Genomic DNA, 14,289 nt, shown 5'->3' with positions numbered 1-14,289 from the left:
AGTCCAAGAGATCGGCATCGATTGTTATTCGGGACCCTATGAGCAAATAGAACTTAAAAAATGAGCGCTACAAGAGTAAGTCCTTTTACATTGGCTTTTGGGCACGAGGCTGTATCACCAATGGAAATCATGGTTCCATCTCCGAGGGTAGCCATCACTACAAGAAATTTCTTAATCAACAACACAAATAAAACAACGGTTTTCACTTTGAGCGTTTATGACAACGATTCATAGAATCGTTGTCTATTAGCGTGTTTTTTTGGACAATCGACAACGGCTTTAGAAATCCGTTGTCGATTAGCGTGTTTTTTGGACAAACAACAATGGTTTGTGTAAACTGTTGCCATATTTAGCGACAGTTATAGCAAACCGTCGCTAATTTCAAAATTGCGACAATTTTGCTTAAAACCGTCTCTAAATTTAGCGACAGTTTCTAATCCGTCGCTAAATTTAACGATGGTTTAAGCACAACCGTCGCTAAATATAGCGACGGTTATAAGTAAAACCGTAGCAAAATTTAAACATGCGACATTTTTGAAAATAGCGACGGTTTTACAATAATCGTCGATTTAGCGACAGTTTTACCAATAACCGTCACAAACTGTCTATAAATACCCTTCCATTTTCTTGCACCCACTTCACAACACTTAAAATTTTCTCTCTTACACAATTTTACCACTTCACAACACTTAAAATTTTTATCTCTTATATGATTTTAGTTTCGGTTAAGGGTACATTTTTTCGCTTTAATTTTTGGTAAATTTTTATGTGTTAGGTAAGATCAGGAATATTGTTAGCATAGTAAGATTGTAATTTTTTTTAGATTTATTAAATTATTAAAAGTAATTTTTTTTTATTTTACTTAAAATATTAGCGACGGAAATCATGAAAAAACCGTCGCTAAAATTAGCGGCGGACTTTATGGCTAACCGTCGCTAATTTTATTTGAAAACCGTCGCAAATTGTAGCTACAACAACGGTGAAAAACCGTCTTTGAGCGAACCATTTAACAACAGTTTTAAAAGGACTACGACAACGGTTAAAAACCGTTGTCATTGGGCATTTTTTTGTAGTGCATGCAAAGCCAGTTAATTCCAGAGGTATACAACGAGTCTATTATCACAGAGTTGGAGGATCTAGATGACCAAAGGGTACAAGTGCTCAATAGACTCTTGATTAAAAAGGAGAAGGTGGCTCGAAGTTACAACAAGAGAGTAAAGAGAAAGTCGTTTCATGAAGGAGAATTGGTGTGGATGGTTATACTGTCTCTAGGAACCAAAGACAGATAGCTCGGGAAATTATCTGTCAATTAGGAAGGACCATTCAAAGTTCATCATGCGTTGGAAGAAAATGCATATTGGTTGGCAAGTATCGACGGGAAACCCCACAGAAGGTAGATCAATGACAAGTAGTTAAAAAAAGTATGTTCCCAGCATGCAAGAAGGAACATGGCGTGGTAACATGTGGTATTTGTCTGAATTCATGTATTTGTTTACTCAATGCTAATATAATGACCTTCTAAGATATTTTCTAGGCTTTTTCTAAGTTATGACCATGATGTTTGAGGAATATGTCCAGGCATATTGGCCCGTTTGGTTAACAGCCTGCAGGGAGAATTTGTTTGGCCTAAACATATATTATTTAATTAATTTTGAGGCCAAATAATTAATTTCTAAATTGTTTATCTGAATGATAGTATTCAGCAGTTCGATTCTTATTTCAAGTCGAATAAATTTCAACTTATTTCAATTCTTCTTATTGTAATTTTATGCATACTTCCTTTCAATTAATGACGACTCCAATTCAATTGTCATTATTGAATTTTTCAATTTTATTTTCATCACTTTTATAAATTAGTTTTCTTAGTTTTTGACGCCTAACCGGAGAGATTACAATTGACGTTGAACTGGGGCTCCCAATTGTTTGATTTAGAAGTTAGATTTTCAATTTCTACTGATTTTGGCACGTCACATGCCTAGCACGATACGTCCGTAACACTCACTCGCCAATTTTGTGTGCAAACACAGACCAAAGCCATTTTGATCTCTCCAATATGCAAAATGTACCTTTCTTTTCGTTAATATTAATTTGGAGAACAAAACTTGTAAAAATCGAAAGTGCATTTTTTGTATGTTGTAAAATAAGACAAACCGGAACGATTTTGACATGTTCTTCAAAAATATAGCTCGAGGTTTTTTGCCTTTTTTTAAAAAAATTATGTTTCACAATTTTAAATGTTATGTCGCAAGAAATGTTGGCAGATAGGATCATAACTGTAAGAGAAATATTTCCTCCCAATTTTTCTTATCATAAATTCATTTGGGTTTTCCAATAAGTGTAGTACACTCTTTAACTAAGGTGTATAATATTACAGTTAGAGAAATTTTGAAGAATGATTTTATATTTAAAATTTTTAACGATATATGTATATGCTTTAAAAAGGTGGTATAGCTGAAAAAAATTAAAATAAACTGCAAGCCATTTAAGCCTACACAAAAACTCTTGTGAGATGGTTTCACGGGTCAATTTTGTGAAACAGATATTTTATATGGGTCATCCACGAAAAGTATTACTTTTATGTCAAATATATTAATTTTTATTGTAAATATGGATAGGAGTGATCCGTTCACGAATAAAGATCCGTAAGACTGTCTCATGAAATATCTACTCTTAAGCCTAACCATGATTCTAAAATCTATGGTTACATTTGTAATGACCCGAATTCTTATTTTGAATGAAATATTAATTAAGAGATAATTAAAGAGTTGTCAATTAAGTATTATTAACAAATTGATAGTTTGAGATTAATTTGTTGGATCCACCAAATTTTAAATGGATAACCCGATCTACTTCCTATTACATTATCTCGAGAAATCCAACCCAACGAATAAGATTCTGACACGTGGCAGATAAGATTGATTCGGATTTCCGAACTAGTCCGGATGCAGCCTATAAATGGAAGCCGAATTCTTTTGTTTCCTACACTCCATCCTTCAGAGAAAGAGAGTTCTAGTCTTTTACCTTAGGTTTTCTAGCCAGTTTTTAGGGCACTTTGGTGTCGGGAAGTTTCGGAGCTAGTGTCGACTCGAGGGGTGGTCTGTGAATTGAGATCGAGACATCATCAGCGGACTGACGACGGACGCAGGTATAATCCTAAAGCCTTTAGGAAGAACTTTATAGCATGTTTGGTAATTCAGAATTTGGTTTGATAGTGATTTCATATTGTTGGTATTGTCTGGGTTAAGAGCTTTCTGTCAGATTGTTTTAGTGAGTTACGTGATGTACTGACTGAGATATCCAAGCATAATATACACATTTATATGCTGCATATTTATCTGTTGCATGATACATGTTTGACTGCTTTGGCATATTATGCATGACATATCATGTTGAGCCTGATATCTTTTGAGAAATACTTCGTTTGTTGGGGCCGCTCAGCCCTATTCTCTATTGTGGACGATGGGACATCGAGAGCTACAGTGTCCGACGGGACCCGCGGGCTCTGATGACATTGTAGGTCCACGTCTTGATGATGAGTGTGAGAGCCAAAGCATGCCTAGGGTAGATCAGAGGCTACACACTCAGGCGCCTTTAGACTGAGTATGAGATTCTTGACTTGATCCTTGATATCCGAGCATATTACATTTCACGTACATCATATCAGTTTGTATACTCGTATATTCTCGTATTGGGCGATTGTCGCTTACGTCCTTGTTTTCATCTTGGACACCCCATTCTACGGGACAGGTCTTAGATTGGACGGTTCGGAAAACCAGGGCAGTGGCTAGGGCAGTTGGATTTTCGGTGGTGATCCAGTGGAGGTTTTATGCGTGGTTTATCGTTTTCTAGTTCAGAATTATGTTTTCGATATGATTGTATTAATGTTTAAAACTGCTGTTGTTTGTTCTGTTTTCGTTTGGGTTGTAAGATGATTAAGTTATTTGGTTTCCGCTGTTTAATTTTTGTTATTAAGTTTTAATGTTGCATGCTTATTAATCTGTTAGTAGTGGCTCGGGTAAGGGCGCTCCAACATTTCCTAATTCTGAAACTGAATCGCTTGAATATTCTTTTAATTCCGGCACCTAATTAGCACTTTTGGTTTCGATTTAAACATATTTGCATTGAAATTTTTTTATTTTTTATTTTTGTAGATCAAGAAAAAACAACAGTACGATTTGTTGTTTAAACTAAATAAAAGTTAATCATTTAATAGTTTTATCATGAAAAAGTAAAAATATTCAACTTTTTNAATTTTGATTTCAATTCACGGTTCCAAATAAATCATTAGTTTTACCACGAAATTGGGGTGAGATGAAAACATATCAAATAGTTGGTTTTTAGTCGATCACCATTTGAATTTATTTTAAAGAGAAGAAAAAAACTTGTGTGAAACGGTCTCACATGTCGTATTTTGTGAGACGGATCTCTTATTTGAATCATCCATGAAAAAGTATTACTTTTTATTGTGAATATCGGTAGGGTTGACCCGTCTCACAAATAAAGATTCGTGAGACCGTCTAACAAGCGACCTACTCTAAAAAAAAGTTTGATTAAAAATCTAAATCAAACCGATTTTATGAATATATATATATATTAATCATATATATTATTTCATTTTTAGTTTATGTCATATCATTAGAATTATGAAAAATTGATAATATATATTAGTTTTATAAATTGTTGGCTTTTCAATAATTTAAAATGAAGTTGAATGGACATAGAATATAAATGTTTCTCATTTTTAAATGTGACAGCACATAATGATAAAATATTATTTTTTTAAAAATGAACCAGTTTCATTTTGAGAATTTATATTTTTTGATAAGAAATTTGTAATGTTATTATCATAAATTATAGTATATATATGTAGTCATATTGATATTTATCTATTATATTTATAATAGATAAATCAGAATATTTAAACTGTGTTTAAAAATACTCAAAAAATTTATTTGAACAAAATTAAAATTTATCATATGTTGAATTGAACCGAACCAAAACCTATATATAAATTCTTGGCAAAAACTTGTGTGAGACAGTCTCATTGGTCGTATTTTGTGAGACAGATCTTTATTTGTGTTATTCATGAAAAAGTATTACTTTTTATGCTAAGATTATTACTTTTTATTTTGAATATTGATAGTGTTGACCCGTCTCACATATTAGGATCCATGAGACGGTCTCACATGAGACTCACTCTGAATTCTTTAGTAAGTTTCTTGTGAGACGGTCTCACATATATTTATCTGTGAGATATATTATTTCTGTCTATATTTACATTAATAAATAATATATTTGTATTGGTTTCGGCTTTTATTATAAACCCAAGGGATCCGGATTTTGGTGACCCTACTGCTACGAACGTTGGTGCAAGTAAACTTCTTCTAAATAAAAAATTAAAGATGCTCTTTGGATAAAAAGGTTATTTGCGGGGTGCAATCTGCCAAAACCCTATCTTCAATCCAAACAATTTGCACCATAAAAATTCCCTCTCGTTCAGCTCGCACTCATCTCCATGACACTGATTCGCTGAGTATGTAAGTTTTCTTCACGATTCCATGTTTGATAAATTTATCGTTTAAATTTCGACAAGTTTTATGGTTTTTATGTTTAATTTAGTTGAGTATCGGCCAGAATGAAGTGAAATAGGGATTTTTAAATGAAAATATGAGGGAATGGAAGTTAGTTTTTGAATAATTTTAAAAATTTTGATCCCATTTGGCTTTGAAAAAGGTGTGTAATTTGGGAAATAAGGACTGAAATCCGAAGAAGGCTACCATCAGTTTATGATCAATTCAATCATATTTTCTAGGTTGTGGGATTTTATAGTGATTAGTGTTGAATTTCGATTGTTTTAGATTTCTTCTGCAAACTTTTATTGATCAATGTATCCATTATAATAAACGAAAGAGTTAATGGGGATAGAACTTTTGCTCCCTAATGTTCTTGCAAAATTTAGTTATTTTCTTTAGCCTCGTTTATCTGAGCATTCTACTTGTGTGTGTTTTTGAAGATTTTACTTTACTTTTCTTAATAATTTGAGGGGAATTGGAAGTATAGGTCTGATAACTGTTAGTTTTGGTTGTTTGACACGTATCCTTCTATTCTGTGAAAATCTTGTCAAATATTTAATATACGGAATAAGATGAAGGTGGCGACTGATCCTCAAACCTATATGCTTAGTTCATGTGTACTGAAAACAACATTTCTTCTGAACATTCAAGTTCATCCTAGGTTAGCTAAGTCGTTTCACTGTCATATTTATGTTTTCCCAAGAGAAAAGGTCTAGTCTAGGGTGTAACATATTAATACAAGCGTAAGGATGACCGTGCATTAATGTTTTAGACAGTGTTTGACGTGGAACTAAATACTGGCGTAATCAAGTTGCCAATACGCCTTCTACAATATTTCCTGTGTGATGCACTTGGTTAACTTGGTAGACTTTCTAGCAAGCATTCTAAATATTGAAGAAACACAAACAATGTAAATTTTAAACATGCACCAGGTAGTAATAGACTTTACAAGTTGCTTACAGAGAACCTAACTTCTTCTGTGGATTGACTTTAGAGCTGAAAAATATTTTCCTCAGGGAGGTTAGTTTTCCATAGAAACTAGCCTCCAATGCTTGTGAGATGAAAAATTATTCTCTGTAGGATTAACTCCATCTGACTGCACATTAAAGTATGTGTAATTGACTAGTGTTTATCTTGTTCTTTGGAATCAGGTGACTGGAAACTGCAATTCACATCGTGAATGTACTCTACTCTACGTGAGAAGATTAATATCTTCCAAGGATAATCCCAATTGTACGAAAAACCATTATATAGCTTCCGCCACATTTTGAATTTAGCCTAGAACTCGAACCAGTAAACTCCAGAATGCTATCCTTGAATAAACCTTTCACTTCTTTTCCCTTGCAAATATCATGTCCAATTCAACATTGCCACATTTATTCTCTACCTGTAGGACGACCTATCAGAAGCGCTAGAGATAATGACAGTAACACCACTAGCAGTGATGACGTAAATGCATCACCAACTCTCCCCCCACCCATCACACCACCAGAAACAGTAGAAATACGGTTCAAAAGGGGTTCGAGAAAAAGAAGAAAGCAACAAGAAGATGGTGTTATCAATAAAATGCAATCTAAGAAGGCTTCGGCTCCCAAGGACTGGGAATCCATGAATCTCACTGAGAAGGCAACAGAGCTGTATATAGGTGAGAAGGGTCTATTATTCTGGCTTAACAAGCTAGCTTATGCTTCCATCTTTATAATTATCGGAGGATGGATACTGTTCCGTTTTGTTGGTCCTGCACTCAACTTGTATCAGCTAGACGCCCCTCCGCTGTCTCCAACGTCCATATTGAAGGGTTCATGACAAAATCATTCTAAGTCTTTGTAACCTTTTTATTCAAGTGCCAGAGGAGAAACCAAGAAAGCAGTGAGGTGAAGAGAACCTTGAAGATTCTACAATGAAGTTCTGAAGTTTGCCAAATTGTGTATGAGCTTGAGTTGTGAATGACACGACTTAGTTAAAGCTTTAAACTCCACAATATTTTTTGTGTTTTTCGTTGAAGAGTAAAAACACTTATCTTTTAGTCACATAATCTTTATTCCTGTGTTTTGTTAAAAAAAAATGGCTTTTACTTGTTTATTCACCAATCATTTGAAAATAGTTGGATTCAAATTGCATTGAGAATAAGATGTAATTAAATTAATTCATGTAAAAAATATTCGAGCTAAATTGGTTTTAATTTAATTTAATTTTTTACACCAAAAAAAAAATTCGTATTAATGATTCAAGAAAGCTTTACAAGAAGGTAATTTTCTAAATTATCTTTTAATATGCGACTTGTAGAATTTAGCCAAAGTGGAAGTGTGTGTTTATTTATATATATACATATTTTGTGCTAACAACTTCAGGCCTTCACCTCGATACAGGAGAGAGATTTTGAGAAGTTCAGGTTTTTTTTATTGTCTTCTTCTAGCTTTATTTACATGTATAATTATTTCTCTTAAGTTATATTTGTTGCAATATTATGTAATCATATCTTTAAGAGATGGTAGAGAATCGTAATCATATCAATTAATTTTGATATCATAATTATCTTATCTAAAGATTTATTGTACCTATAAATATGTCATTCTTGTAACCCATTTTATATATATTGAATTTGCTTGTTTTGCTTACTTTTACTTTGTATTCTATTAGTATTTTGCATTTATTTATAGCACGTTATGAGCAATGTTACACATATATAGATGTTCATTATTTTTAATTCTTAAATTTCTCAATTTGTGGCATCTCATATACACGTTAACTATTTTGTTTTCTTTCTTTGACCCATATCAACGCATTACCATCTCATAATATGTTTGCAATTCATGTGGCACATTTTAAATTTTGTGTGTACTTATTCGGTTGTTTCTCTATAAATATTATATATGAAACATATATTGTTTAAAAATACTAATTTTTTTTTACAAGCTCATTTTCGAAACCCTTAAATTTTGCATACATGCAATACTGCTGAAAATACATATTTTAATATAATCGTAATCATATAACATATAAAATACTGCAGTTTAAAAATTATCGCCAACTCGTCCATCCTAGATGTAGAAAAAAAATAAAAGAAGTAAAAATCATGGTAATCATCAACATGTCAAAACAAAGCGTATAAAAATGATCATGTCTACTCCTAACTCAAAACATGATGTGCGGAAGATATGGTCCTCGGATTCATGTGCACACAACCAGCCCTGCCGACTCAAACTTCCGTACCTCTAGCCTCCTCATCAACATGCTCACCTGCATCATTCACACCTAGTGATTCTAAAGACTCAACACACTTGTAACGTTATATCAAATACATATACATAATACGCAACAGTGAAAAGTACTGTAATCAATATATATTTCATGAACTTAAAAACATAAGCGTAAACATGTCGTATAATAGCGTAACATGTCAAACATGTCTCATCATATCATCATATACGTATACATATCTTTTTAATTGAATTCAGTTCATTAATTGTGACTTTCGTATCAACTCTATCATATCAACTCTATTTGATGGATCCATCTAATATAACCACGGTATCTGGTGGTGGAGACATCACCGTTCACTGAGCCTTGGCCTCAGCTCATAATATCTCATATAATCAATTTAGTCACAACCAACTCCCATCCTTCAAAACGTGTCATCTTATTCATCGCTTGTAGAAACATGCATATACGTAATTTTTCTTAAAACCAAGCATGAATCGTATTTTTCAAATTTACGAAAAAGGTCATATACGTGATACATAAACATTTAAAAACATGCTAAATTTTGATCAGGGCGCTGCCAGGACTAAAAACTCGACTCGGGTGCAAAATGGCCATTTTTTCCCATGGAAACCCAAAATGACCATTTTACCCCTGGACCTATAAATTTCGACCCGAAGCTTATCAAACTCCTTAAAACACTCCAAAACGTATTTATAAGCATTCCTTAGACATAAACTCGAGCCTGTTTCAAAACTTAAAACGATAAGTTTTAAAACTTGGACGGGGTCCCGGTTTTAACTCGAATCAACCCGAAACTTAACCAATTTTTTTTCCAACTTAAACCGTGACTTAAACCTACATGACCAGCCTCTAAACCACTTATTCAGACCCTTTATGACCCTCGAACAGTACCCGAATTTCGCTGGAATTTTTCTGCACATACGTACTTGAAACCCTAAAGCACCAAATCCGGAAATTTTCGATCCTAGCCTACATGCCCACGTGTCCACCCCTCAACCCGACACTGATTAAATCTACAACTCGGGAGAGGGGCTAGAATTATGGATCATTAGAGACACATCTTTAAATGTTTATATTGTTCGACAGACGTATAACTTTAGCGAGGGCTAATTAAGATCATCGTTTGCATATATAATTTGAACTTAGATTCTTCTTAGGAATGTTTGATTTGAAGTCTGAATGATACACTTTATTCGTCAATTGGAAAGGGGGAATAAAATAACTATGTGGTCTTGGCCATTAAATGATTGAAATTCATGAATATAAATGCAACCGGGAATAGTTATCTTGGAAACTAAGTGAAATCACTCATCTAGATATTTTCGCTCCGTGGTATTTTCTCAATTCGATGATTCGATTACTATTAGTTGGCAATTAATTCGTGTTAAATAGACCAAACCTTTTATGAATTCTTCTAAATAAAGTCGTAACTATATTTTAATTACAAGCACTTATATGTTTTTACATATACACTTCTCGTGGGAACGATACTTTACTCACATATATTAAAACTTGACAACCGTGCGCTTACGAGCGGAAAATACGCAACAGTGATAATTTGAAATTCATTACAGTTTTAGTGTTAACAATGAAACAATATATGAAATATTAAATCCATACATTTTTTATTTACATATTATTTACAAAAAGTAGAATGAATTATTTGGTGAACTTGAAATACTTCTTAGTTAACATAGAACGCTAATTAAACATGCAAATGATGAATATGAAATTTATAGTCTCATTTATCTAAAACTACCAAAATATATTTGAAATACATAAATTTGAAATTCATGGTTCCATGCTCATACTGAAACGTCCACTAAATTTTTTTTTTCGAAAGCTAAATTTCGAAATAAACATTTTGTGCATGCATGCAATAACAACTGAAATTTACACATTTTAAAATAAAAACATTCAACTATCAATAAAAACGTTGCAGTAAAAAAATACAACAAAACGTCAAACATGCAAAACTCCTAACAATCATCAACATATAAAAATGACAGAGTATGAAAATATCCATGATCACTCCTAACTCAAAAACGTGATGTGCGGAAAAATAAGGTCCTCGGGTCAGCGTGCGCACATCCAGCCCCGTCTACTCAGTCTTCGGCGCCTCTAGTCTCCTCATCGATATGTTAACCTACATCATTCACAACTAGTGAGTCTAAAGACTCAACACATCATAAACGTTATAACAAGTGCATATACATAACATGCAACAGTGAAAAGTACTGTAATCAACATATATTTCATGATCTTAAAAGTTTGAGATTAAACATATCGTAATAAAGCATAACGTGTCAAAACATGTCTCAACATATCATCATATATATGTGTTTGTTTTCTTTTATTTGAATTCAGTTCATTAGTTGTGACTTTCGTATCAGCTCTATTCGATGAATCTATCTAAGTATAACGGTGGTACCCGGCGGCGGTGACATCAGTGACAGTATTACCCATCCACTGAGCCTTGGCCTTACATGTCATCGTAATCATATTCATATTAGTCACAACCAACTCCCATCCTTCAAAACATGTCATCATATTCATCACTTATAAAAATCATGCATATTCGTAACTTTTTCTTAATATCAAGACCCTAATTGTCCATTTTACCCTTGGACCTCAAATTTTCGACTCGAAGGCAACCGAACCCCTTAAAACACCTCAAAACATATTTATAATCGTTTCTTAGACGTAAACTCAAGCCCGTTTCATAACTTAAATGATTCGTTTAAAACTTGGACCTGAGTCCCAATTTTAACCCGAAATTCAACCAAACTTATCCCAACTTAAACCATGACAACCTACAAGACCAGCCCCTAATCTACTCGTTCCAGACCCCTTAGGACCTACTAACAATGCCTGAAAGTTGCTGGACTTTTTATACGTGCATACCTGAAACCCTAGTTGTGTCTATGCTTCTAAATATCGGCCCTAGTCCATATCAACGAAGACCATCCCTAAACCAACTCTTCCTAGCCCGCCTCTGGACCCTCCTGGACCGACCTAACCCTAGCCCTCGTCTTCATGCACGCTGCCAAACGCAAACCCCCATGAACTCTCGCACCAATCCCTAACCGAGCCACCTTCGCGCTTAGACCTCTAGTCCGAATTTAAGACCAAGACCAGCAGAGTTCGAGCCATCCTAGGCCACGACTCAGACCCACCAGGGTCTGGCCCAAGGCTTGGAACGGCCCTTGTGCCGCCGTCGCACTCCATTTGACCGACCTAGCCACAAGCGAGCCATCCACCAAGGAAAAAACGATCGACCACTGCTCGTTTTCTTAAAACGTACTAAAAAAAATTTTTCTCCTTAATCTCCATAATTCGAAATATACATATATATACTTTAAAATACCTTGACACTATTTTTTAAAATAAAACAACCAACTAACATTTAAACATCTAAAAGAAAATAGTTTGAATCATAAAATCGTTAAACGTTTTACCAAACCTAACAACATTATTTGAAAGATATAGTCCATACTATCAACCTCTCCAAAACCACTCATAAGCATAAATAATTAGTCGTATAAGACTCTTTAGCAAAATCTTAAAATCATAACTAGTGTGGAAACTATCGTCGGTCCTCGGGTTATGTGCACTTTCAGTCCAGTCAGATCAACCATCAAGACCTCCATTATCAAATTCATAATCAATATCTTCTGCATCAATCACACCTAGTGAGTCTAAAGACTCAACACACCATAATCTTGATAACAAGTACTACATATAAAGATCACATGCAACAGTGAAAATACTTGTACGTAAAATATCGTTTTCATAATGATGTATAAACTTTAAACATAAACATTTACATAAAGTGGCATAAACTTAAAACAAAACATTTTCATATGATGCATCAACTTTAATCATAAACATTTTCGTAAATATTTTCGTAAACATTTTCAAATCATCATAAACATACTCATATTCAACGTATTCATATTCATATCCATATCAACATATTCATATTCATATCAACGTATTCTTATTCATATTCGTATTCGTTTTTGTTGAATTCAGATCGTTAATTGTGACTCGTATTCGTATTTGTATTGAACGATGGATCTATCTACATATAACCACAGTACTGGGCGGAGGGGACATCAGCGACACTCTCACCCGTCAACTGAGCCTTGGCCAACGTATTAACATATTAACGTATTCGTATCAACGGAAATACGATCGTCGGGCTCCCAATGGGACCTTCACCCTCACGATATCTCTAACATATCATCGTATTTAGTCACAATTACTTCACTTCCTTCAACATTTCATATTTTCATCACTTTATAAAAATTAAACGTTTCATATTTTCATCACTTTATAAAAATTAAACATGCATATAACATTTTTATTTTAAACCAAGCATGCAACATATCTTTTAACTTTTCATTTCGTCATAATAATTTAAGCTTACATGAATTTTCTCATATTTTTATTTGGCATAAATCGATGACTTTTAAATTAATCTTTAAATATAACATATTAATGCATTTTAATCTCGAATTACACAAAACCTTAATATAAAATTCTCAAATTAAAAACTTAGGCTTTTAATAATTATTTGAGCTTACATATAATTTTCCATAATTTTATTTTGCTTAAAACTAGGCGTTTCAATTAATTCTTTAATTAACGTTTCGTGCGACGAATAAATCCTGAATAAATCCAAAACTCATTATTTTCTTCCCAAATTTTAAACATAACATTTTTATTATTTATTCTACCCTTGTGAGCCATGAACCACACCCGTGGACCCATGGTTCCAATTTTCCTTCTTAATAATTCGAAATTGACAACTTATCGAACCACCCGAGCCATCTCTCAATTTACTCGAGCCATAGTCGAGCCACCTCGCGCCAAACCCTAGCCAACCCACCTAGGCACCCTCCTGACCAAGCCCAGCCCAAGGAACCTAGCCCTAGCTCGCTCGAACTCACCTGAAACTTGACCCAAGTTCTGCATGTGTGTGCGCGAGTCTCCCTTGAGTAATAGGACTCCTACCTAGTCTAGGACGCTTCCAGCCCTTAACCACTTGACCGCTCATGACCCTAACCTTCCCTGGACCACGCCCAGACCCAACCCAAGCAAGACCAAGACCCTGAACTCGCGAACAAAGCACTACACATGACAGTAGCTGTGCGCGTCCTTGCCCCTCACGGTTCTCTTTTTTCCTCTCGAGCCAGCAGCCACCCAAGCTGCACCAGCCCCTGTCCAGACCCTTGTGCACCCTCTTATGACCCTAAGGACCTAACCTAGCCCAGCCCAAATCCCCCTAGCCGAGCCCTTAACCATCTGCGCGAGCTACACCAGTGCGTCTCTCTTTGAAGCTCTCGGGTGGAGTCTTAGCTTGCTAGGACTCCTCCCCAGCCCCTGGTCTCGAGTCCTAGCATGGCTAGGACTCCTTCCCTGACCCAAACCGAGACCCAGCTGTGACCCAAGCTAGGCCATGCATCAAGTCTCCCTTGAACCCGAG

The 14,289-nt window shown here is 34.6% G+C and overlaps 1 protein-coding gene across 4 annotated transcripts; it reads left to right on the top strand.

The window, feature by feature from the left end:
* Positions 1-5,383: 5,383 nt before the first annotated feature.
* Positions 5,384-7,614, top strand: LOC140965268 (uncharacterized). Of its 4 annotated transcripts, none has more exons than XM_073425418.1 (2): positions 5,384-5,533; positions 6,725-7,614. In XM_073425418.1, exon 2 carries the CDS (start codon positions 6,879-6,881, stop codon positions 7,377-7,379), a length of 501 nt encoding a protein of 166 aa, XP_073281519.1. In that variant the 5' UTR covers positions 5,384-5,533; positions 6,725-6,878; the 3' UTR covers positions 7,380-7,614. The 4 variants fall into 4 exon arrangements, with proteins under 4 accessions (XP_073281519.1, XP_073281518.1, XP_073281521.1 ...); XM_073425417.1 differs by having other exon boundaries at positions 5,389-5,537; XM_073425420.1 differs by lacking the exon at positions 5,384-5,533 and adding an exon at positions 5,819-6,234.
* The last annotated feature ends 6,675 nt before the right edge of the window (positions 7,615-14,289 follow it).

This window comes from Primulina huaijiensis, chromosome 18 (assembly GCF_012295235.1).
Source record: "Primulina huaijiensis isolate GDHJ02 chromosome 18, ASM1229523v2, whole genome shotgun sequence".
NCBI lineage: Eukaryota > Viridiplantae > Streptophyta > Magnoliopsida > Lamiales > Gesneriaceae > Primulina > Primulina huaijiensis.
This window is presented reverse-complemented; position numbering and strand designations above follow the sequence as displayed.